General features: G+C 36.6%; 1 protein-coding gene across 1 annotated transcript in view; it reads left to right on the top strand.

Annotated features, from left to right (window-relative positions):
- Positions 1 to 27,452, top strand: part of LOC129220814 (uncharacterized) — a 61,676-nt gene that overhangs the window by 28,235 nt on the left and 5,989 nt on the right. Inside the window, exons 10-21 of the mRNA XM_054855245.1 lie at positions 1,084 to 1,151; positions 3,535 to 3,712; positions 8,508 to 8,692; positions 10,476 to 10,679; positions 12,282 to 12,437; positions 15,176 to 15,382; positions 15,897 to 16,049; positions 17,412 to 17,553; positions 20,143 to 20,345; positions 21,914 to 22,195; positions 23,156 to 23,262; positions 26,313 to 26,564. Coding sequence (XP_054711220.1) covers positions 1,084 to 1,151; positions 3,535 to 3,712; positions 8,508 to 8,692; positions 10,476 to 10,679; positions 12,282 to 12,437; positions 15,176 to 15,382; positions 15,897 to 16,049; positions 17,412 to 17,553; positions 20,143 to 20,345; positions 21,914 to 22,195; positions 23,156 to 23,262; positions 26,313 to 26,564 — 2,137 coding nt within the window. The remainder of the gene's footprint in view (positions 1 to 1,083; positions 1,152 to 3,534; positions 3,713 to 8,507; positions 8,693 to 10,475; positions 10,680 to 12,281; positions 12,438 to 15,175; positions 15,383 to 15,896; positions 16,050 to 17,411; positions 17,554 to 20,142; positions 20,346 to 21,913; positions 22,196 to 23,155; positions 23,263 to 26,312; positions 26,565 to 27,452) is intronic.

Raw genomic sequence — 27,452 nt, forward strand, 5'->3', positions numbered from 1 at the left:
TCAGGACTTTTTAACCTCAAAAAATCCCATGTTTTGAAAAAGAAAAATATGTATGTCATTGTTCTTACTTTTTTGAACAGTTTGGTATCAAACTTTTAATGAGCGTCAAAACACTTCCGAAGTTATTAATAAAATAGTAGTGGCTGTTTACATTGGGAACCATTGTGAGTTCTAACTTTAGACGTGTTTTTCTGAAAACGTAAAATTTCTGATTACTTGCAACATATTTAAACAAATTATTGTTATATTGCTCTGAAATTTTGGGTACATATTTTGTGGAACCTATTCTAGGACTTATACCTCAATTTAAGTAAAACTAGAAGAAAAATATTTCTTAAGGACAGGTTTTACATCGTAATTATGATTTTTATACAAAATTTTAATATTAATTGCTTAAAAAATATGCATTGCTTTTTGAGCTGAAAACAAGTATGGCATCTTACTGTGACACTTGGCTGTGATTTAAGCCATTTTTGGAAAACATAAGACCATTATTTAAGTCAGAATCATGCGCGGAGCAAAGTATTAAGTTTTTGCGATTTGGAGGAAAATCATATTACGTTTTGTATCATAGTCTTAATCATTTTGAATGAAAAATAAATCTGAAGGTACTACACATTCATATGCGTATTTGTAGTCACAAAAAATCAAATTGCCAAATGGTTCCTCAATCAGATAAAAAAATTTTGAAAACAGAGCTATTTCCGCATGCTCGTCACCGCCGGAAAAGTACTGAGACCTCTTAGCACTTAAGGAGATGATTCTCTATGCCAGGAGTGCCCAAAGTAGATGCCGCAGATGGAGGCGAAGAGTGCCGCAAAATGCCCGCTATATCAATACATATAATAATGAAAGAGATGGGCTAGGATGCCATGTGAAAATTTTAATTCTTCAAAGGATGCTGCGAACCGAAAAAACTTGGGAACCCATGCTCCATGCAATCTGCAGCATTTCGGATTTTTATTTTATGAGGATGTGGGTAAAACAATGTTTATCTAATACAGGATCCTGAGGTCAGTTAAAGTAATACAGTGCACAAATTTTTCGTTCACTATTCATATTAAGTTTCCTTCTTCGTTGCAGTTATGTTCGGAACGAAGATGAAAATTTCTCATCGAACCTCCATAAAAGACGAGTCAGAGATGCTGGCGGTAAGATATACTTTCGCATGATCCATAAAAGTAAAATGAAAATATCTTTGATTTCTTTACCTAATTATTGACTCCTTTTCTGTATTTTCTAATTGGTGGTTTCTAGTCATATCAGGCCTTATCAACTTGTTTTCTTGTAATCATGAAACCAGGAAAATTGTTGAAATTTCTCTGATGCACCCCCATGATCCCCATCGTCATTTTGGGGAGAATTTTAAAAAACAGCTATTTTTTTAAAAAAAAGTTTAGTGAGATTGCCAGGTGATGAAATGGAAGATTGAACTATCAACACAGAAAATGTTTTCGGCCCAAACCACTGGAACTAGAACTAGGGGTCGACATAATCTTAGATGGGTTGTCTGCCTGAAAAAAGATTTTGCCACTCTGAGAGTGAATAACTGGAGAACCATGGCCAAGAAAAGAGAGACCTGGAAGAAAATATTTGAGAAGACCATGGCCCCACTCTGGGTTGTCATGCCATTGAAGATGAAGAAGAAGAAGAAGATCAATTACAACTAACTTATTTCTTTTCTAGCAAAAATTATGTTTAGCAATCAGCATTCACTGATTTATTTTTGTCTAATGTGCATTACACTGGTAAACAATCATTTGGATGACTTATTTTTGACTAAGTTTTGGCCACTGCGTCTGAAAATGATCTCAGTTTCAATCCATCACGTCAAGTTTTTACGCTATACATTAAGGTCTAAAGAGATGAATTCCCAAATTGTAGGACATTTTTAAAAAATAGAATGCAAAAGAAAAGGTATTGTAGAGTTTACAGTAATTATGTAAATACCGTGCATATATGATACAACAAAAATGACCTTTCTATGTGTCTGATGAATGTGGAATTATTTTACTGAACATTAATACGTTTGCGATGACAATAAAGTGACTTAAAATTTGTCACAAATAATAGCTAGAATATTTTGGAACTCTTTATTTCAATTCAAAATTTTTTACATCAGTTAATAGGGTAGCAGAAGGGCTTCCTGTGATACGCCTTCTTTCGCGGAATGTAGTGTCCCAGCGGAATGCAGTATGAAAAGAAAACTAACTACTATAGTTCCGAAACCAACAATGCCTATTTAACACTGAAACAGCTCACATGTATACGCATCAAAAGTTTCGTTAAAAGTTGTTCTCTTATGCTATCTCATTGGTTACTTGACACCCTCAGAGACCACCCGCACCTACCAATTGCTCGGTTTATCGGTTTTAAATGCTCAGATAAATCTGAGCAAGTGGGTCTATGAGGAACTTTATTTAAATACATTAAAAATTACACTATTATCTGTTATAATTTTGATTAGCTCTTGACAAAACAAATTGGTTAGTGGCGACTCGCTCTTAGTAGCAGCAGAGTGTTCGATAACTGTGGGGTGGCTTTCGAAGACTTATTAATTTCATTTTGTAAGCTAGTTTTGTTGTAAAGCTCTTTTGAATTGCTTTCAAATGCGTCTACTGCGACAGTTTGTTACTGGTAATGCATTTATCTATTCGATATTACGTCATAGCGGAATCAATAAACCTTGGAATGAATAATACTCCAGAAGTGAATACATATGGCAACCAATGGGTATATGACTGGAAAGTTGAGAGTGTGGGAATTAAATTATGCAGAGTCAGTGACATGTGTAGATATTGTGTTACTAATATAGTTCATCTTGCAAATACTGGCGTTTGTTTACGAACAAATCTACTTCAAAACTATAAAATGTAAGAAAAACCTAAGTTGTTAAAATCAGTCATTGAAGAATCAAGTTTTCTTCGTGAAGATTTGTTGTTTGTTTTTAATTTGGCATGTAATATGTACGAAAAGTAATTGATTTTTATAGCTTGCCAAGCTCCAATAATAGTGAGGTGGACAACAAGATTTAACCGTTGTAGCTAATTTCAAACAAATACGATGGCAAAAACGATTTCTGTCTGCAACATGGAATTGTTATGCTTATCAGACAAGATGCGAGGATTTATTTATACCACATGATGTAATGGAACACAATGACGGCCAATGAGGAAGCGGTAAAGCTTGACCACGGAGAGATGGTGGATAACCTTGAAGAGGAAACATCATTTTTATCATTCGTAATAGGCAGAATGAGCCAGAAAGCGCCGAGTAGTTTGAGGCGCGTTTTCGCTGATCCTATTTATTTCAAATAATAACGAATAACCTATTACAGATGATGTTTCCGCTTCAAGGTCATCCGCCATCTCTCCGTGGTACAGCTTCAGTCAAGTAGAAGGCGCGTTCATTAACTATGCATAGCCAAAAACGTGCACAGTTAGCCAGTTTGCGACAAAAATTCTGTCGCAGTCGCAAACATTATTACTATCACCTTTGTTGAAGACAGATTCACACGTGGTGTCTTCATTCCAGGTGGCTGCCACTGGAATCTCACCGTGAGTGAAGATGGGGACACCCTGACGAGTCCCGGATACCCTGACGGCTACCCGTCTAATGCGGATTGCAGCTGGCTTCTGACGTCGGCCGACCCGGACGACGCTATCTTCCTGAGGATAGAGACGTTGCTGCTGGAGCCAGTGCCCGGATGTCAGTAAGTGTCATTTTCAAAATTAGGACGAAGATAAATATTTCTTAAGAAATTTAAATTTATGTCATTGTCACGAAAAAACAGGACTCATTTCAATTTAATAACCAGTAATATGTTATTTCATCATATAATCCTCACATATATAAAAGCCAATGATCGAATAACGCTCCTGACGTCTCCAACAATGAAACTCGCGCCACGGCATGATAATTTGATAATATCTTTTGGTAATGTTTGACTTGCAGGGAAAGGCTTTATTGTGACAAGGTTGAACTGGATCCGGTAACTTAACTGTTTTACTGGTAAGAGTGTCATTTCAATGGAATGAAGAAACGAAAAAGTGGTCAACTATAAACGCTATCTTCTGGAGTTTAGGGTTAATCCACTGGAGCTAGGGTTAAAATTTCAAGTATCAAAATATAACCAAACAGGCAATTGCTTCGTTCAAATGTAGAAGCAAATTTCACCCGTCATATCCTGATGGGAGATTATCCAGTCTTTAAATAATTTCATTTCTTCAAATAAGTTTAAAATCTACAATGCTATCAAATTTATCGTTAAAACGCATCAAATAAAGTTTTATGGTTACGAAAACTGCATATTTTCATACATACTTTTTCTCTCATGGAGACTTACGTATAAAGCCATTCCTAGAAATCTTTTTATTTCTGGTGCAGCCGCGTATTAGCTCCTCGCCATTTGCAGATCCCATGGATTCCCCAGAAACTGGCAACCATTCCTTCATAAGGCATCACTATTAGATTACCACTTTTGAAAATTTGACGTCCAGTTTTCCACCAGCAGTGCCACCAGATGAGGTACCTTGACTCTAACGATACGAAATCGCACTAGCAATTTACTTTAGTCGAGAGTGATGTTTGAGCCAAATGGACACTCAAGGGATACTTAACATCCGGCGTAATCAAGTGGCGTGGGCACTGATGATTTCCAGTACCTTGAAAATCCGGCGACTGGAGTCGAGTTAGAACCCAAGACCTAAGGCATAAAAGATAGGCCATCACCTAACCAGCACGTCACAAAACTTAATATTGATTATTCAATAAATAAATCCAGTTTGCTTTTGACTCTATGGGTATTTTTTAAAGAGGCATCTTTCACCTTTTTAGAAGTGATACCACGATCTCCAAAACATAAATAATTTAGATGTTATGAACGACAAAAGCGTGAGTTCACGTGAGAAGACTTTGAGGCTTCAGAGCATGAATTATGCGGGTCTAGAGGGCTGCGGGTCGAGTCTCCCTTACAGCAGGATTTAGTAAATGGAAGGAGCAAGTCCAATCATTGGCTTAGCAAAAGCTTGGGCAACGACTTCAGGTCACGCGACTCAGCAATGACGAATCGTTGACACGTTTTGCTTGAAACTAGCGAAAGAAACATGACTGCTTCCAATGTTTTGCTATAAAATCTATCATGTGACTTGGGGTCTTTCCTTCAAGAATGAAACTCTTCGCATCCTCCATTTATTTCTTCTCAATGGTCAACACCCGCATTTCAAAATTTTCCAGCGGAGGAGAAGTATGTACTTAATGCATATTACATAAAAAATCAACAAAAACCTCGCCCACATATACAGGGTGTACCGTTTTAACCTGCAAAACCCTCTATTTTCGCAACCGTTAGTCCTAGATGCATACTTCCAATTTCAAAAATGTTCAAAATCAGATGCGGAGTTAAGATATTGAAAGTTTGAAGCAAAAATAAAAATAAGTCAAAAAATATGAAATTTAACTTTTTATACGGGCCCTAGGTCCCCTTACTAATATTTAAAGAAATAATCTCCATTGAAACTATTACTGACACAAAAAACTTGACATTAGTTCGACCAATATTCACCGAGATATGAAACGCAGCATTTTGGTTGACACTCGCCGTCAATGACACCTTTTGGGGGGAAATATAGCGGTTAACAAGAGTTAAAAAATATATTTGTGCATAAATGAAAAATTATCATATAAGCTTTGTGCTACAATATGATTAAGGTGAAGAAACAACGTAAATAAAGCACAAATATTCGAGAAAATACAGCATATAGCTATTTCAAGGCTACAATGGAGCCTCTTCATCAGTGCAAAAAGCTCACCAACACAACCAGAAGTTGCGAGAGAACTGACAAAAAACCAGGTAGACACCGGTATTTATACCAAAGAGAGCCAACCAATAAGAATACAGGAACATGACAACAAACAACCAATCAGCGAACAGCATGTACGCTCCGGGCTCAAAGCAAGGCAAGAGACATCCAATCAGAAGCCAGGAGACAAAAAGAGTGCGAGACACCAAAGAAACAGGAAAGGCAATTATAGAAATTGCTTCCAAATATCATGAAAAAATGGAGTGCTGGAAAAATCATTGACAAGAGAATGAGAATTTTTCCAAATATGGTAAGCTTCCCAGAAATCGAGGTCATAAACCGAAGAACATTTACAAATAATCTTTGCAGATGAAAAATCAAAACAGTGACCAGAAGTCCAGCAATGCTGAGCGATGGAAGAACGAGCAAGTTCTTTATGTTTAACATAGTTATCGTGCTCTTTCAGACGGTGCTTGAGAGCACGTTTAGTCTGTCCAACGTACCCAAGTCCACACTTGCAGGAGATACTATAAATGCCCCAGTTGCTATGGCAATCAATGGGGTCCTTTAAGTTTGTAAATTTTATCTTATTAACTGGAGAAAAAGCTGTATCGAAACCAAACTTCTTCAAAATCTTTGCAACTTGATGACTAACTTTTGGATAATAAGGCAAAACAATAGTATACGAAGCACTAGAAGCAGAAACCTTTTCAGAATGAGAGGGCTTAATTAACTTATTATAAATTGAATCAATGATGCTAGGAGAATAACCACGATCGAAAGCCACTGCTTTAAGATAAGAAAGCTCAGCAGTTAAAGAATTGGAGGAAGAACAGATGTTCAAAGCACGGAACACAAAAGCCTTGAATGAGGCCAACTTTTGGTTTGGAGGATGAGAAGAACATTTGTGAGGAGGTAGTGTAACAGCAAAAGGCTTACGAAACACCGAAGTCATAAATTCATCATTACTTTTAGTAATAAAGACGTCCAAAAATGAAAGAGAACTATCAGTTTCCATTTCAATAGTGAATTGGATGCAAGGATCGATAGAATTTAAAGTAGAAAGTAAAAATTCATTATCAACATGGTTTTGGTCAAGCAAAACAAAGCAATCGTCAACGTACCGAACATGTTCGGTACGTTGACGTACCCGTACGTTGACGTACCGAACATGTTCGGTACGTTGACGATTGCTTTGTTTTGCTTGACCAAAACCATGTTGATAATGAATTTTTACTTTCTACTTTAAATTCTATCGATCCTTGCATCCAATTCACTATTGAAATGGAAACTGATAGTTCTCTTTCATTTTTGGACGTCTTTATTACTAAAAGTAATGATGAATTTATGACTTCGGTGTTTCGTAAGCCTTTTGCTGTTACACTACCTCCTCACAAATGTTCTTCTCATCCTCCAAACCAAAAGTTGGCCTCATTCAAGGCTTTTGTGTTCCGTGCTTTGAACATCTGTTCTTCCTCCAATTCTTTAACTGCTGAGCTTTCTTATCTTAAAGCAGTGGCTTTCGATCGTGGTTATTCTCCTAGCATCATTGATTCAATTTATAATAAGTTAATTAAGCCCTCTCATTCTGAAAAGGTTTCTGCTTCTAGTGCTTCGTATACTATTGTTTTGCCTTATTATCCAAAAGTTAGTCATCAAGTTGCAAAGATTTTGAAGAAGTTTGGTTTCGATACAGCTTTTTCTCCAGTTAATAAGATAAAATTTACAAACTTAAAGGACCCCATTGATTGCCATAGCAACTGGGGCATTTATAGTATCTCCTGCAAGTGTGGACTTGGGTACGTTGGACAGACTAAACGTGCTCTCAAGCACCGTCTGAAAGAGCACGATAACTATGTTAAACATAAAGAACTTGCTCGTTCTTCCATCGCTCAGCATTGCTGGACTTCTGGTCACTGTTTTGATTTTTCATCTGCAAAGATTATTTGTAAATGTTCTTCGGTTTATGACCTCGATTTCTGGGAAGCTTACCATATTTGGAAAAATTCTCATTCTCTTGTCAATGATTTTTCCAGCACTCCTTTTTTTCATGATATTTGGAAGCAATTTCTATAATTGCCTTTCCTGTTTCTTTGGTGTCTCGCACTCTTTTTGTCTCCTGGCTTCTGATTGGATGTCTCTTGCCTTGCTTTGAGCCCGGAGCGTACATGCTGTTCGCTGATTGGTTGTTTGTTGTCATGTTCCTGTATTCTTATTGGTTGGCTCTCTTTGGTATAAATACCGGTGTCTACCTGGTTTTTTGTCAGTTCTCTCGCAACTTCTGGTTGTGTTGGTGAGCTTTTTGCACTGATGAAGAGGCTCCATTGTAGCCTTGAAATAGCTATATGCTGTATTTTCTCGAATATTTGTGCATAGCGTGTGGTTTTTCAAATTGTTCAAGGTTTTATAGTTGGTTTCTAAAGTCCAGAGTGCAATTGCCCTCTCCTGACCTCTCTAAATGACCGGCTGAATATTTTGTATGTCATAATCATATACATCCGGAGCTTGCGTTTTATCTCACAAAATCATCATTTCCTTTTCTAAGTGTTAGTGTGCTCCCCTTCCCGCCCTGGCATATTGAAAATTCGGATCTTATACTCTAGGAAAGTGAGCCGCGTAATTACCGTTATTTGTATTTTGAACTCTCTCATTAAAAAAGAGATGCAAATCTCCTTAGTGGAGTAACAGAACACCCGTTCATTTCAGACTGGACTACTTGCAGGTGCACCTGGGGCCCGACATCCAAAGCCCTTCCCTGGGTCCCTTCTGCGGACACCTCAACGATCGCCTGCTGCAGACGAACACATCGCGGGTGCTGCTGTTGTTCCGGTCCGACCGCGCCTACGAGGAGAAAGGGTTCTCCATCGACTACTTTACTCGACCTGTCGGAGGTACTATTCCAGTATTACTTCAGCAACATTTTAACGAAGAACAATCCTTTAGTTAGAAATAGCTCCGTTTACCATTCTGGATATGAAACAATTCTTTGGGCCAAACCAGGAAAATAATGTGCGAACTAAAGTAAATAAAGTACAAATCTTTAAGAAAAAAAACAGTAAACAGTTGTTTCAAAGTGTTGTAGTAAAAGCAAAGATGGTCTTTGGTAAAAAGTATCCTCAAATCAATTGAATTGCAAACTTTGAAAAAAAGGTCGAGATAATTGAAATTTTCCTGGAAACACAGTGAACTAATTTTGTGTTGAACCATTTAACTTATTTCAGCATTTTTTTTTAAATTTCATTATTATTTTAGCGTTATTTAAAACAGTGTACGTTATAATAAAGCAAAATATAGTATCCTTGAAGGAATATTCGAAGGAGAAAATGATTGTTTTGTTTAGAGAGCCGAGTCATTCTCGAAATTCATCCAAGGATTTGATGCAACCTTCTGAAATAATTTCATGTGATTAAATTGTTATAAAAACTGTCCTATCGTAATATTTTCATTAAAAATATTTTTCGGCGTTCATTTTTAATACTGCGGATGTCACCCACTATAGAATGTCTTCGTGGAACACTTCAAAGGTCTTCAGAAGTCCTCAATAAGTTCTTATCTCAGTGAGATAAGACCTTTTCAAAATTTGTTGCAGAACGTCATGTGTTTTTCACCAGGATGGAAAACAGACATCAATATTTCTCTCTCAAAAATTGTAGATCTATGTGTGTACTAGCAAAAAAACTCGATATAGGCCCTCTTTGAAATTTGCTATTCTATTATAGCTGGCACAAGTAAATTATTATTATTAAACATGTCAGGATTCAGAATAACGAAAAACCTAAATCGATAAATGCAATATAATGACTGGTTCATGTGTTATGTTTATGGGTTTTTTTTTTAATTTGGATTGTTGTTGAACTGTAATACTGTAGTTTTAGTTCATGGGGAAAAAAATGATTCTCGCTGTGAACTTAGAGATAGTGCTTTCAGGGCTGCCAAGAGCCAAGACGGGCTACTTGTCCACTGCGGTTGCTGGGTCCTCACTTTCCCTTTAAAATTTATAAAATTAATACTACTTTAACTCCAAGCCGGGCCCCCTGAAGGGCCGAGCCTCTAGTTTCTGACTAGGCTGACATGGCTTCTCGTTGGCTCTGTGTGCTCTTATAGCTGGGGCATTCCACGGTGTTTTTGACATTATGTAGAGTCCGTAACGTGACCTTTTTTTGCCATAACTTTTTAATTTATCGTTTGATTTGCAAATTGTTTTAATATTATCTGGTGTGTTGGTAGGAAAAGATCTAAATAAAATAATATGCTAATCAAACAGTAAATTAAAAAGTCATGGCAAAAAAGGTCACGTTACGGACTCTACATAAATGTCAAAAATACCGTGGAATGCCCCAGCTGCGAAAGTTTCATTAATTTTCAAATATGATTACATATATTTTGACATAAATTGGAAGACACTGGCTAGAACAGGTACAGTCAGATTCGCTTAGTTGTTGTCATGCTAGCTGAATTTAATTATTTTCTGAAAATACACAAAACAGTATTCAATCGTATTAAAACACATATTTGTCCTATATAATCAAATTTCAACTTACCAAATCGTCCAATTTGCTATTCCGTGCAACCGGAGTACTCAATTTGGTCATTCTTTTATCTTTTTCAGAAAAAAAAAATTTGTTATTTGTTTCAAACTTAAAATTTGTGTCATGTGCGTGTATTTTTCTCTAGTATGCCGAAAAGAAATGAACCAAACGTTTGGTACCATAAGAAGTCCGGGATTTCCCAACAATTACCCGGACAGGACAGATTGCTGGACCGTCATCACCGTCAGTCCAGAGAAAAAAATTAACCTTTTCTTCGATTTTCTCGATTTGGAGTTTGGAGAGAACTGCACTTTTGACTACGTCCAAGTCTTTGACGGACGGACACAGAGTAAGTCATTTTTAATCCATCACCTGAACTGAAAAAACAATAGTATAATAACTTTTAAAGTTCCTCTCACTGCAGATTTTGAGAAATAATGCTCAAATAAACGTTTCAGAACTCCTAAGAGGGGTAGGGTGCATTCTGACGGCTTGAAATCATATAGTAATGCGGGGTCGGAAATGTGTTCCTGAAGCGGTAATTTACACAGAAGCACGATAAAGAATTGAGACTGTAAGTGAAAAATCTTTTTAATAATACACGCAAAAAAGCTGAAGGTACATGGGTCAAAGTAAGGGTTTGGAATTTATTCCACAGGCTACAATGCACACCTCACGTCTTCGGCGCATGGAACTCTGAACAGTCTCGAATACTTCTGGCATATTTCGATTTTCTCGGGTCGGGAAAGCATTTCCGACTCCACATTGCAACATGATTTTGAGTTGTCAGAGTGCATCCTACCCTTCTTAATAGGAGTTCTGAAACATTTAACTGAGACACCTGGTATAAGAAACCAATACAGTAGCAAAGATTGTAGCGTTAAAAGGCGCGTTGGTATTCTACTATACTCGTATGGTATCGATAAGTGTTCATTCGATATATTGTATGAATCATTCAGAAAAACATTATTCATTGTGTCGTTACTTAAATATCAAGCAGTTAATTACAAATTCCTCAAGAGGAGAAAACCACTTTTGGTGGACTTATTTTATCGATGAATCTGAAATAAATAAATGCATATCAGCTCCAACAATCTGACAGTAAATGTTATTTAGTTCTTAAGTAGAGTTTCTTATAAAAACGTTGTCAACCGAGCGAGCTTTATCAAACCGAAAACACTCATTTCAATTTATTAGCCAAAATACCTAGTGATCGTCGTATTTAAGAATTGGAGCTTTGCTTTAGGGATTTGCACCAAATCCCTTAGTGGCTGACTCGTTTATTTGCTCGCATGACCATATCTCACAAGGAGAAATACCAACCAATACTAATGCGCTTTAAGGGGAGTCAGTACCCCCTATACCGTCAATGTTAATTTGCACAGGTTCATGTACCTTTTTCTGAAAATCTATTTAAGATACATTTATGAAATTTTTTTTGTACCTTAAGTAGACTGTTTTCTCTATACTGAAGTAACATTTTACAGAAAGGAAGCTTAGTTTTTTTTTTTTAAATTTTAATGCGTAAGTCACTGTATTTTTTTTCAAAAAATGCCATTTTGTTACAAGAAATCAGCTCTATAAAAAAATATTTTTGGAATATGAGAAAGATTTTACTTCAGTATATACAATTAGATGAATGGAATAGGTGGTAAAAATTTCAAAGCCTAACACAATTTAGTTTCTGAGAGAAAGGAACATTTAGTTTCAAAAATACCATTTCGAGATATTGCAATTTAAAGGGAAAAATCATACCTTATCAACATGCGTTTAAATTTTTTTAAAGCTTATTTTAACTTACTTCTAATATGAGCACGATCAAGAAATTTGTGTCATTAAAAAGGTATTGAAATGGAGTTTCAAAACATATAAAAATCAAGAAATCAAATTTTTGAAAGTATTTAGGGAACTGACTCCCCTTAAATTTCCTCTCTCTTTCAATTATTCGCAGATTCATCTCTCCTGGGACAGTCGTGCCGGGGACCCGTCAGCTTCAGGTCGTCCTCCAATTCCGTCCTTCTCCACTTTCACTCAGACGAGTCCGTCAACAAGAAGGGATACCGAGCCCGATACTCAGCTGTAGACAGGGACAGCTTCCCCATCGGAGGTAAGACACACTTGAATTATCTTTTGACTCCCGATACTCAGCCATAGACAGGGACAGCTTTCCCATCGTTGATTTGTGATTCCCGATACTCAGCGGTAGACAGGAACAGCTTCCCCATCGGAGGTAAGACACACTTGACTTATCGTGTGACTCCCGATACTCAGTCATAAAAGAGGACAGCTTCCTCATCGGAGGTAAGACACACTTGACTTGTGATTCCCGATACTCAGCTGTAGACAGGGACTGCTTTCCCTGTCGGAGGTAAGACACACTTGACTTTTGATTCCCGATACTCAGCCGTAGACAGGGACTGCTTTCCCTGTCGGAGGTAAGACGCACTTGACTTATCTTGTGACTCTCTATACTCAGTCGTAGACAAGCACAGCCCTATTGAGGTAAGACACATTTGACTTATCTTGTACTCGTAAAATACTCAGCAGTAGACATAAACAGTTTTTCTATTGGAGTTAAAACTTGACCACGGAGAGATGGCGGATGACCTTGAAGAGGAAACTACATTTGTATTATTTGTAGTAGGTTTGCCATTATTTTGTAAAAGATAGGATCAGTGAGAACGCGCCTCTTACTACTCTGCGCTTTCTGGCTGATTCCACCTATCACAAATGATGCAAATGATGTATACGCTTCGAGGTCATCCGCCATCTCTCCGTGGTCAAGCTTTAAGACACACTTGACTTATCTTTTGCCGCCCGATATTCAGCCGTAGACGGAAACAGCTTCCCCATCGGAGGTAAAACAAAATTGACTTTTCTTGTTGTGGCAGTCTACGCAATGAAGCTGGGATTCATGTCAAATTAAAACATGTCTGGAATTCGTTGCTTTCTCATACGTTTCACTTACATTGGAGTATTGTTATGATTCTAACTCGCAATTCCTGCACATTACAATAGGTCGCTGATTTCCAAATTTGCAGTAGGTCAGAAATCATATCGTGGGCTAAGTGCTGCAACTAAGTAACTATAAACTGGGCACAATAGAATGATTCAATTTTTTTGAAAATTTTTGTTCAAAAAATGACATACATACTTCTAATTAGATGAAATTTAGAAACAGTATTAACAGTTGTGTAATAACATTTTAATTAAGTCTTCAGATTTTCTAAAAATCGTGTTTTTCACGATTTTTATTTTGTTGAGTTTTTCTCGAAGCAGGATGAAGAAAACTAAATTGTAGTTATCTAGTTGTAATATTCATCCCACGATAAAGCATCATGGAATGTGGTATGCGAAAATACTGCTCAGTTACACATTAGATTAATGTTTCATGCAAAAAACCGAGTCAAAAGTAGCTGTGATTTCCATCACAGGCTTTGTACAACTAAATACTATCTTGAAGGGATGTACTATGTAATGTATATTTCTCGATGGTGCAAAGTGAACTTTGTTAATATGAGCATCTTATTTTCTGATCTCTTATGATGCTTTTTACACTATAGGTACGTTTGAGAATTTCAGCGCTCATTGAATGGCAAGTCTTCCTTATTCTTTGATATTTGTGATAAACAGACAACCTCGCTTTACCGACTTACAACAAGCAAAGAAGTCAGGCATAGTCTCTTGTATTCGTGCAACTAGAATATTTTTATTGACTGTGGAAGCAAATGGAAAAAACTTTGTCGATAAGGTTCCAGTTTATGCAAATCGGAGCTTATATATTTTAGCGAAGAAATAAAGCCTGGTAGTTTTCCTTGCGTTGATACTGTGTTAGCAGTGAAACTAATTTTACACAGTCTGTATGAGTTTACTTGTAAAGGGGCTTGATGACGAAGTTGGTCGCCAAGAGGGTTGACATTTGGCTACAAAACCTTAATATGGCTAAGCAAAAGAAATTTAAAATGTTCCAAGAAGTGCAATTCTCACTAAGATATGTCTTCCCGCGTAATCGGTGGATCTGTTGCGTTATAAATGCTTGTACTACAAGAGCATAAAATTATTATGTGTTGCGCCAAGTTAAGAAGATATGACGCCTCAATATTGATGCTGTTTACTATTGAGAAGGAATAAAAAAAGTGGAGAGTGTGAAACTTTCAAATCTTGAAGTAAAAGTCTCAAGTGGCATGATATATTTTAAAGTAAAGTATTGAGAGAAAACAGGTTTTCTTCACTCGTTTCATGCAAAACGTCTCCTATTCGTCGTAGTTGAATCAAGTGACTTGGGTTCTCTGCCTCAGCGTTTCCTAAGCCAATGATCGGACTTGCTCCCTCAAGTTACTAATCCCTGTTCAAAACTGCTAACCTTCCAGCGGAAGCGCGTATTTGAGCGATACACTAAGAGATAATTTCGTTTTATAGCTTTACGCTAGATAGTACTATGAACATTTCACATTAGCTTTTCTTTCCCCTCCATTAGAACTACTTTCTGTCATCAATGAATTTTTTCTAGTTTGAGTATCAGTCTGCACATCTGCTGTTCATATCTGAGAAATACGCGCAACTGTTAAAGTACAGTCGAATCTCGATAGCTCGAAGTTTAAAACTTTAATATTTTTTACTTCAAAGTTTTCATCGGGTCCCAAACTTTTGAGAGTGTTGTAAAAACTTCCCATAACTCGAACATTTTAGTTGGTCTCTTGGGACTTCGAGTTATCGAGATTTTATTGTAAGTTTTTATTGCTTTTAACGTTTGAACGGTGCTGCACTGTGATAAAACTTCCTATAAAAACATAGAAAAACGAAAGTTTTCTTCATTAATAAAAAAAATCCTTATTTTCAACACAGATTGTTTGAGGGAAAGCGAAAATGGACACGGTACTGTAGCCAGTCCCAACTTCCCCGCCAATTATCCTAGCTCGAGCAACTGCAGCATCTATTTGGTGGCACCAGCCGGACAAAGGATCGCCATCAACATCGAATCTATTCAGCTGGAAATCGCGCCTAATTGTATCTATGACTACCTGCGACTGACAGAGATTGTTTCCTTTTCAGGTTTGTTAAAGAAACCCTTTAATACTTTTTAATTAAAGCAAAAAATAAAATAAAATAAATCTGCTGAAAATTACTTAAGTTGCAATGAAGCTAAAGAAAGTAGCTAACTAATTTGTTCTAGAAGAAAGATTTTCAGTCTAATAAAAGGAAAAAAAAACAATAAATTAGCATTGGAATATGCTTTTCTGTGCTTGTTTGTGTGAATCATACCAATATGAGCTTTATTTTTAATCGGTCATCCAGAACAAGAAAAGTTCAAAGAGCGTTCTCCTCATATCTGTTACTATAATATAACCTTACTTTCTTGCTTTATGAGAGAAAAACGAAACAGTCAAAGTTCTGTAATTTTACTGTTCTTTCAGTAGTCAATTACTACAGTTCCGCATAAAATTCGTCATTATATAGAATTTATTGGGAATTATGCAGATTTCTTAGACTAAACTTCTATCTGCATCATTTTTTTAGTTTGTAATAGTTATCATAATAATCTAATGAAATTCCTATTTCTTCCCAGATGAGCAACGAATGGGGACTTTTTGTGGAAGACTACTAGAAACGAAGAATTTAACTTCGAACTCCAACAAAGTACAAATTGTATTTCACTCCGACGATTTTGGGGAATTCTCTGGATTCAAGCTCCGCTATACATTTCTTGAAAGAGTCACTGGTAATACAAACTTACTTTTGAAGATAATTTTCGTCTTCAGACTATTATTATTAGCATTGATCTGTGACACATCCAAGAGGATCTTATAGAGAGGGAAAATGTCCTACTTTAAGCATGAACGATCTTAAGTGCTATGCAAATTGTGGAACAAAATGGGTTTGGGTCGTCTTACATTACCACGTCATGGGATAATTGTTTTAACGCTCACTCATCATGGCAATTTCCAAAATTACTTTCGAATTATAGTTGGAATTCACCAAGTCTTGCGATAAAACTGCCAAAAAAAAACAAAGAAAGTTGCGCACTTTATTTAAAAAAGAAAAATATTGGGAGGGGCACCACAACCTTCCTACCCCCAACATCACTGACGGTTTTCTTAAACTTCTTTGCATGACTTCTTTTTTTTTTTTTTTAAATTTTTTCAAAGGTTTGATAAGTGTCTGCCATGTTGGCAAAATTTCGGTAGTGATCCGAAACTCGGCATATTTCCAAAGTCCAAAAATGGTGTTGGTGCCGTTGCTGCCCTATTTTGGGCCGTATGCTGTACTTACTTTTAGTTATGCAGTAAAAAAAAAGATAAATAAAAGTAATTTTTTCACTTTTTTTTTTCGAAAAACATCGGCGATACATCGACATTTAGATGTTTTCAAAGGCCAATGTCTTCAAGTCGGCGTCGGCCGCCGATGCCTTTTTGATGGATCTTTTGATCCATCGGCGCCAATGAATTGGCCTGTAAAATGCATCGATCTGCGCCGATGAATTGGCCTGTAAAATGCATCGATCGAGTAATATTACAGAGGCAAATAAAGGATGTAATTCCTTTCGTCCCAGTACCTCATTCCATCCCGGGCTCCCTTAAAAATAATATTAATGATACTAATAATAACAAACAACAAAAGTATTATTCTATTCAGCTTCAGTGGAATAATGCGATACCCACGCGAAGATGGTTTCAGTTGAATCGTTTTTACGAATTCGCGATTCGTAACTCCAGAGCTTGAATACGCTACCTTGCGGTGAATAACAACACTAAAGAAAAAGGTAAAACATTCCATTCCACGTGTTTTCTTTGGGGTATACTACAGGCTTCAGACAGTTTATGATGTAATGTAATTTCAGAAGAATAAAAAAGAAAGCTTCCTACAAACACGATGAAAAATTATTGTCATTCACTAAGCGTCAAAATAAGTTATAAGTTACGGCATTTGTTTGTTTTACCTTTTTCATCCGCCATTAGACAGTGGCTGCAGTGCCCCTATAGTTTATTGGAGTTGCGAATTCCAACCGGTCTCTTAAGGGAAAAAAGGATTAATATGTTAATTATTTTTATTTACTGATTTTTTTTTTTTACATTTATTTTAGCAATTGCGAAGAAAATTGAAACGATTCCTAATGCAGCTGAAGGATCAGTGTTCTCGTCCGTTCCGCAGAATGCAACTTTGTCTTTATATTCCTCTCATATTATTCAGTGTGGCACTGAGCATCCAAATGCGAAGATCAGATGGTAAATAGTCTATGTGTTTCATTTGATGTATATTGGGTATCGGAGATTAAACTGCATTAAGTGAACAAATGTACATAATCAGTGTTAGCCAGTCAAAAGTATCTACATAAAAACCTCTTATTTAACGAGAACCAGGCAATATCGAAGACTCTATGCTCTTTAGAATCGCTGTAGAATATCGTTTTAAAGTCGGTCGAAATTATGCGTAAGTTTTTCCAACACCATCTTCCTGTACCGCTTATTATTCTTTAAACAGACATTCTGTGGCCAGACCACAATGAAGCCAGTATCCAATGATGAAGCAAATTTGGAAGCAGTGTTATCAAATAATTAACGTAGCAGCTTACATTGAATTAACAATACATAAAGGTTGACAGGCAAATTCATTTTACAGGTAGAATATTTATAACCTGGTCATAGTTCTTATACTTTTCGAATAGCACTTCTAACACACAGCTACACTACTCCTTGTCGTTGGGAAGCTCGGTCTTCCGTTAGTCTCTTTCATGTGTGCTTTCAAAAAAAAAAAAAAAACACAAACAGATGTACCTGGATTCCGAAATTTGTTGCAAACGCTGAAATCTAGACTGACCCCCCCCCCCCCGCCCCTCTTTTTTATATATAACCAGTGAGAAGCACAGGGATGCAAGTGTCGAAATTAAAAAAAATTCTAGATAATCAGTACAAATGATACATAGAGTTGATACATAGATCGACGAAACATAGTCTCTCCTATGTTTCGGGGAAAGAGCTAGAACTAGCATCCCTAGTAGGTGCTGCTATGCAGCAGGATTTAGAAAAACATTTAAATGAAAGTGTACTTGTCCCAGGATCTGAACTTAGGATGCGTTTTTCTCAAAACTTTAAAAAGTCCACTTACATCCCTTTGCTTCTCACTAGCACATATATATTTTCTTTAACACTAGAAAGACGGAGGGGCCTGTGTGGCCCCTCGCGTAGTTTGTTGTTTAATAACTCGGATAATGTCTAACGGAACGTAATGTAACTTCCTGACTTTTCATTATATGACACTATTTGAATGCTTGTTTAATCATTTTATCATACGCCTCATAGTACTGTAAATATTGATCCTTATACCTAGAAAGACGGGAGGGGCCACAGTGGCCCCTAAGCTTTTTTACAATTAAAAAAAATTTTTTTTTCCTTTCTCCTAATTGTTCTAGCATAAAAAAAGGCCATTATCTTTAGTTTAACCTGCAACTTCCGCTTTATACAGCCAGTTGGCTATCCAAATGCTATAAACAGTACTGATTGCTTACCAGCCTAATGGTAACCATTGCTCTTGAAAAGAAAAACTGATCCAAGCTTTTGGCTAGTATAGAGAGCAACACTATAAATAATTGCATACTAAGTTTTTATTTAGTCATGAAAGAAGGTGCATTGGGCATGTGGACACACTCAGGGAGAATTTTTTAAATAATTCACCCCAAAAATGGGTAGAGGCCACACTGGCCCCTTCAGTCTTTCTAATTATACAGAAAATGTCAGTCGTTCTAGTGTTAACTTTGAAAGGACCCAAACAATTCATTAGCTGAAAGTCTGATCTGAGATAGCTGTCAAAGTCCTTAAATACGAGCACCGCTGAGTCTTTGGATAGCATTTATTCAGTTACGACAAAATTATTTCCTAGTAGGGGCAGTTGGGGTAAAGAGAAACAGAATTTCTGTGTTTTACCTTTAGATCCTTTCTTTTCTTTGGAATGAATCAAGACATAAATTTTGCTCATTGTGTCCAAGACTATACACTCTCTGCGAGAAATGGGGTATGAAAAGTTTGATTTTACGGCTGTTTGTTAGCGAAGGAAATCATGTTTTCTTCTATCCCAGAGACAAGGGGGTAAATGAAAGCTCCCCATTTATTTCCCCATGAAGCTGATGCAGGTAGATAATCCCAATGTACACAATCAGTTCAGAAGCTTAAGAAGTTTTATCCCTACAATAATCTGTGGCCCATAAGTCGCAAGCGACCAGCTAAATCCTCCAAATGTAATTTAAAAAGACAAATCGTACAAAAAGTTAAATTATGCGCTGAATTAATTTAAAATACACGTAAAAATGTACTTAACATTAAAATTTAATGTTTCAAAAAACCAGGGAAAACAAAAAATTTAGTTGCTTCTATTTGACCCGAGTACAGCATTTATCTCATCGAAAAACAGCTGGGAAAGTGAAATTCACGATTAAATGTTTTTAGTAACCATATACCTACATGACACAAAAAAAAACCTAATTAAATCCAGTTACTTCGCATACGTAGACCTACTGGAGAGGAAAACGTATAGTCACTTTACTTTAAAAAACCACTTTTTTTTTATAATGTTATCTTCAAGCAATGATGACGCCTATACAAATGCTTAAAAGCACTTGAAACGCTCAGAATGTCTTGCATATGTTACCAAATCTTTGATGACCAAGACTTTAGTTCAAAATTACCACAAGTGTAGTAATACAGTTAACAGATTGTTTCCCCATTTTTTTTTCACCCCAACTGACCCTAACTAAAAATAACCTTTTGGAAATGGGAAAGTCTTGCCATTGTTCATTTCTTGTTTGCTTTCCCCTCCTTGAGGTTAAAAGATGGAGAGTTCTTGGCAGGAGAGTCCCCACTGCCTGGTCTGCAACTCTTGTCGAACCACTCTCTCTGGATCCGGAACATGAACCACTTTCTGTCCGGAGTGTACACCTGCGCCGTAGTAACACCTGACGGCACGGATCTGGAAAGAGCACATATCACCGTCCAAGATGCGGCAGACACCTCGTCCTGTAACATAGGTGGGTTGATTACTTTTTGCTCTTCCATTAGCTTTGCTAGTTGACCAGTGAATGCCTTAGTAAATGAACAGTTTAGTTGTTTTTTTTTATTTCTTTTTTATGCAAGGTTTCAAAAATTTTCCTTAGAAGCTTAGATTTCCTTAGAAGTTTTCCTTATATAAAAGTTTTCAAAGGTTTCTTTAGAGCCTTCCTTTCAAAAGTTTTCCTTGGAGATGATTACTTCCCCCTTCAAAAGTTTTCCATGTGTGGTAACTGTAATTTCCATTTATGCAATTCAACAAGAACTAATACTAAATTACAAATTTAAAAACACTTCACCCCTGAGGGATGAGATGACTTCATATTAAGAGGAATCTCGTCGGTCAGAATGCATAAAATGTTTAAATTTTTTTCTTGATAACACGGGGAAGCACGGGAAGAGAAAGATAATAATCACAAATACTTTGTTTTGCCAGTCGCGATGCAGAAACAAGAGGGAAAATTGAAAATCCTTTTAAAAGCATGACTTTGAATTAATAAGTATTTCATTTGTTAACAGTTAACAAATAGAAAATGTCAACAGATGAAGTTTTTATATCATTGAGCTTTTTCCTTGTCTGCCATCTATGAAATCGTTACCCACCGCTGAAAGGCTTGGAATAGTGCTTGAAATTGATTAACAAAAAGATTATAATTTCAGTTTTATGGTAGTTGGAAGATCCGAAAAATTCCATCATAAACAGAAAAATTCGTTCTATCGTTTGATAAAAACATTGTCAAACTGCAAGTAAGTTTTCACCACCAAAATTGCAAAAGAAGCCAACTCAGTTTTAGTTAATACAAGTCCTACAGAAGTCCATAATTTATAAGTCCCACAAAGTTGAGACCTTTGCTAAGAACCCTCTCGATCAAGTCATCTAAAAACCAAAAAATAAATAAATAAAATCGGTGCATTCGTTTAGGAGCTAAGATGTAACAGAAAGACACACACATACCCATGCCAAACTTGTCACACCCTTTCTTTTTGAGTCGGTATTAAAGAGGAAAACAACCGAAACATTTTGTGTTTATTCTCTGATTAGATGTGATATGGAAACAGAAATAATCACTTATTTGTCATTTGTAGGGACAATCAGGAATGAATTGTAAGCATGTTTTTCGATATTTTTCAGCTTTCATTTATAAAGTCACAGTGTTAAATAAAAAAATGAATAGAAAGTTATTATTCATTTGTAGGATTGAAGGCTTTCATAGCCTGTGTCAATAATATTAAAGGATTCCGGGCTATTGTGCCGTGGTCCGAGTGCAATAACTGCACACGTTTCTACAACATCCTGAGAGAAACCTTCAGTCAATCAGAAACGAGGACGGACATCCATCAGTCAATCCCCGACCAGAACGAAGAGGACGCTAGCACTTCCCCACTGAGATGACCGCCGCAGATGCAGTCGAAACGTTTGGATTTATTATACTCGGACCACGGCACAACAGCCCGGAATCTTTCATTGTTTTTATTAATTCATTTAAAATCCTTTTCTTCTATGCAAAAAAATCTTGCTTCTGTCTTCCCTTCACTCTGATCTTTCCAGTTTTTCGGAAGAGGCCTGCAGACAGTTCCTTCTACGAAGGGAAATTCGCCTACCTCGAATGCATGCCATCCGGTGCCACAATTTCAGTGAGCTGGGAAAAGGACGGGAAGCCACTGGAGAAGAACAAGCATGTCGCCATTTTGAACGGGAACATCTTCATCCAAAAGGGAAATCTCGAGGACTCGGGGCTCTACTCGTGCGTCGCCCACGACGAAGTCTTGAGCTGCGACGCGAGAGCGTCGGCTCAACTCTCGATCATCCGAAAAGTAGAAATAGAAGAAGGTATGTGTGTTGAGGAACAGTTTTCTCTCTTTTCTTAGTTTATTTTGATCTTTATCTGGAAATTTTATTTATGCCAACGTCCCCTTAATACAAAATGCCTGTCGCTTTCTCGCTTTTAACATAGAGAAAAAGTAATCCCAAATCGAGGGAACAAGGATAAGTAAATTTTGATACACCTACCACTGCCACCTATCGGAAGGTATTAGAAATTAATAGCAAAGAGCACAATTGGTTAATTTATAAATTTAAATTTTGAAATTAACCAATTTACAGTTTGATTTGAATTGTTTGAAATTGATCCATCGCCATAGCAACGCCATCCTTGTATTGCCGCAAGAAAGAGTTGAAAGGTGTACCGGAAGTCTGCCCGGACGTTTGACGGAAGTACACTTTTTGAGGCAAATACGTTAGGCATTTAATATTAAGGGAGTGTTTGTTAGTTTACTTCTACGAGTGCATCATTCGTAGTTTTGAGGAAATTCGGACTATTTTAAACTAATGCCTCCTTTGACCTACACGGTCTTATATTTGAGCAACCTGTGAAGTTACGATTATTTTAGCTGTGCTGTTAAAAAAAAATTCCTGAAATTTCGGTAAAAATTACTAACATGAAAGTCTATTTCACTAAAATTTTGCAGTGGGAAAAAACGAGAACGCTTTGAGGCTTCTAAATAGTGATCTAGTTATTCTGAGTACAAACAACGATGTACAGGCAGTGGGCTTCGAACCTGCCTTATAATTTCTTTCAGTATAGTGGGCTATTCCTAATGCTGAATGGGATTCAATGGAAGACTGAAAATGAGAAGTTATATTCTGTAAAATATTCCTTTGCAGTTAAGACTGCTTTTTACAGTCAATACCTTAAAAGTTTCCAGAACTTTTAAGAGTGCTTATTTCCTGAATTTTTAATAGCTGCTAAAGTAAGAATTCCGTATGTGACTAAAACGAATGCATTTTTAGTATGTGGACTGCCCAAAGTCGGAAGACCTACAGAAGACGTTCCTCAAATGAATCGTGGGAAGATAATCGGAGGACACAACACGAAGAAAGGAGCCTACCCGTGGCAGGTAAAGAGGATTCCATCCCGCTTTATACAGTAGAAGGAGGACAGTAATCTGTATTCATTGCATAGCAAGTGGCTGCCCAAGTATCAACAACAGGGTTCCCACGAGACAAGGAAATCCTGAAGTTCGTGTGTATGTATCGCATGTTTCTCAAAAACAGAGAAATGTCTAAAATAATGAGCATCGCTTTATAATAGACAAATAACAAAGCCTAACGCTATGATCATTTTACCCCTACTTTACTTAAACTGCTCTAAAAAAATATAGTAAAATTAATTGGTAATTTGTAAATTTTCAGTAAAATTCTAAAAAATTGCTTCAAATTTTGGTTTAACGAATAAAATGGTGACAGTTGGAAAAACTGAAACACCTAATATCTGTTCTTTCAAAATAATAAAATGCTAAATGGCTGTATCGTATGATAACCAGTAAAATAACGCAGAAATTGATGGCGTTAGCACTTTTTTTTTCTTTTTTTGATAAATTCTTTGAATGAATTTATAAAGTTTAATTCCCTATTTTTTATTTTTATTTTTTAAAATTCATTTCCGTGTAATTTTGCTAAAATTTTAAAGTAATAAATGTGAAGCTCAGTTTAAATTGTTCGAAAATTAGAAAGAAAAAAAATTAATTAAGAGTGATAGTTACCGAAAAATCATCTTTAGGAAATGAACTCTGTAAAACTGGTTTCGCTGCTAGCATGCTATCAATACAGGGAAAACAGCCGAACTCTGTTCTGCTTTGCTTTTCTTTTTTGTTTCGAAGTAACTGCATCAAATTGGTGCTATTGCGTTTTGAAGAAAGAATAACAAAATAACGTACACAATTAAAATTTCATTTGAATATTAAATTATATATGAAATAGAAACAAATTTCCAATAATTAATATTTGACTGAATAGTACTGTTTCTGGATAGAAAACAATACTATTGTCTCCGTTGCTTTCTTCAACCACGTTCCACAGGCCTTCTTTTGGAAAACTTTCGCTTATGGACGGATATCTAAAATTTTGGAGAAGTTTTTGAAGCAAATATTTAAGTCCCTCCCCCTAATCTAGAGGTTGTCTGAAACCTATCACCCCCCCCCATCCCACTTTTTGAAAAAACCAAAAGTTGGAGCTAGTGAACATCGATATCATTAAAAATGTAAATTCCTAATTTTAATTTGAAGTAAATGTGCATAAAAAGTAATTTTAATCAATTGTTCTTAAACTTCATAGAAAAAAAAGCATAAGAATCCTTTTTTTAAGTTTTCCCCCCTTTCTTTTACGAAAAGACATGATAAGTCTTTGAAGGAAAATGCTTAAAGATCATTAAAGTACTTTTCAAAAACGGAAGTATATTTTTCATTAATTATTTTTCTTTTTTAAACTGAAATCTGAGAGAAGTAAAAACATTGATACTTACAATTTAAAGAAATAATGCAAATTTGAAAATTTATAAACTTGGCAATGAACGATGAAATACTTCCTCATGGTTCAACTGAGGTCTGTGGAGGAAGCTCCTGAATTTTTAAACTTACGATTTTTTGTCTGAATTCAGAACAATCGGTTTTATATCCTTTCCTATTTCGATATTCACTGGCTTTTTATTATCATTATTTTATCCTTTAAGCACTCATCTGCCTCCCTCTCTCTATAACCCTATAACCCCTTAAGAATTTATTTCCCCCTTGAGGGGACAAATCGTTCCTTTAGGGGCGATCGCTTCAGGTTTGTATCCACTGTATTAGGCACTTTATAATCATCACAGTTCTGCTTTACAATTTCTCCATCGATATCTGTTCTCATACTTCGCCACAATTCGCATTGACCCGTCGCTCCGATGGAGGAGAAAGAAAAAACGATTACTATCCCAGTATACTGCAGTGGGTTTGTAAAAGGCAGTCTTTTTTTTTTTTTTTTTTTTTTTGAGCAATCACGAATTGCTTATTGTTTTCATTTGACTGATGAATGAAAACAATATGTTGAATGAATATCTTTTGATTTTTCCCCCTCCTTCCTCTGCAGCACCACCGTCGACCGGCCCCTCCCGATGCTGTTCCTCTAGCGAGCAAAGCCTCCAAGTTACGTCCATATACTAACCACACGCCTACACGCATGAACGTTTACACACGCGCGCGTACACACACACACGCCTCACACGCTCGTGATGGTGAAAAACATAATTTGAATTCAAGATGCCAAAGATTCAGATTTTCTTTTATAGATATTTTTTTGTATTTTCGTCACCTGTTGTACGTTAGCTTTATTGTACACTAGTGGTACCCGCACGGCTTTGTCCGTAATAGAAAAATTAAAAGGTCTTTTGGTTCGCCTGTATATTTACAAATAATGTATGGTGAATCTTCTCGCCAATTGGCTTGTACCCATGTTACGGTTCCACGTTATGATAATTTCGTATCTCGCCAATTGGCTTGTGCCCATGTTACGGTTTCACGTTATGATTATTTCGCAATTTACTCGTCCATCTTATATTTTTGTTCTTAAAATTGGAATAGAAAAAGAACCACATAAAATTTTCGAAAAATCGCTTCGAGGTGCACACCCCCATGCTACAAACTAACTTTGTGCCAAATTTCATGAAAATCGGTCGAACGGTCTAGGCGCTATCCGCGTCACAGAGATCCAGACATCCTACAGACATCCTCCACACAGAGAGACTTTCAGCTTTATTATTAGTAAAGATAAAGAATGTAAAGAAGCTTGATTATTTGGTTTCCGCTTAAAAAAACGTCTAATTGCAACATATTCCTATTATTAGTATTGAATCCAACACACATTTATTTCTTCAAATATCTCGAAAACTCATTTCTGCAGATACTGCCATTTACCTGCCCACTGCAGTATAGTATCTCACTGTTGTTTATGTGGGTATGGGTCTGTCTAGACTGTCCAGACTTAGATGAGTTTGCTCCGTCTGACAACCCTTTAAACTGACGACCGAACATTAGACAACTTTTCAAATGGCGTGGAAAAAATCCAATAGCTGAAAATCTCTGCATAATTTTATTTACCAAATCCTCAGCCCGATCACTGTTTGGCTTATTTTAAGGTGATGTTATGGGAGCCCGGCCTGAAGTCTTTCTGCGGAGGCACTTTGCTGAACGAGCGCTGGATAGCGACGGCCGCTCACTGCTTCATCAATTACAAGAATCTCCGGTGGGACAAGATCGTCATCAAACTCGGCAAGTGGGACAGGGAGCACGCAGAAGTCCAAGAATTCCGGACCGGCATAGCGGATAGTGCTTCCATTGTGGTCCACCCGGCCTACAGCAAGGTCACCTTCGACAACGACCTCGCTCTGGTACGTTTAGTATTTGTTGACAAATTTGTTGGTTGTAAGAATAACCATTAATCATAACTACATGTCGGCGGAAATTCCCTAGCTTATTATCATCGAAGCGCATGCGCGTAGGTAACACAGCGTGACGGCAAACGGATTCCAGTATTTTTCTTGATTGAAGTACTCCCTCAACCCCTCAAATGATAAAAATATAAAGAGATTACTATGAAATCTTACCTTCAAGACTTACTGTCCAACATGTTTTAATACCCATTGAAAAAACTTCAGCATAAACGTTGAGCAGTTTATCACAGAAAACACATAAATAAAATGATTTGAAAAAAATATATAAAAAGGGAAAAGATTTACTTTATCGGTCAAAACTTTGGAATGGCTGAGTGTGTTGCCCATTTCAAGTTGCTACATTATGATATTGAATTTCTCAAAAATTATTTTCAATATATATTAGTAGAGACCTGTGATACGAAGTTTTCTCGTATCACAGGTCTCTACTAATATGCAATCATTTTCCTGTTTTTGGTTTGGTAAACAGTGTCCACAATCTTTTACAGTGGAGTGAATTCATTAAAACGTATTAATATTGAGTAGCCTATGTTTCATCCTAACAAATGAAGTCTTGTTCGAATAATTTCATAAAGCCATTCTCAATTCTCAAACTAGTGTAACTTAATTCCAGTGTGGCGAGTTGGGACAAGTAGGCAAATATTTTTTGGGCTAAGTGTGCGAATTTGTATACTTACCCCAGCAACATTTTTAGTGTTAAAACGTTAAACGATTGAAGCATACATTGTGTAAAATGATAACTTGATGAAATAATTGCATTGGTTACATTATGCTTGAGCTTCTCACCCTGCATGAGGAGAGTTGTTTCAGGCATATGGAAAATTC

The sequence above is a fragment of the Uloborus diversus genome, chromosome 4 (assembly GCF_026930045.1).
Source record: "Uloborus diversus isolate 005 chromosome 4, Udiv.v.3.1, whole genome shotgun sequence".
In the NCBI taxonomy this organism is placed as follows: Eukaryota; Metazoa; Arthropoda; class Arachnida; order Araneae; family Uloboridae; genus Uloborus; species Uloborus diversus.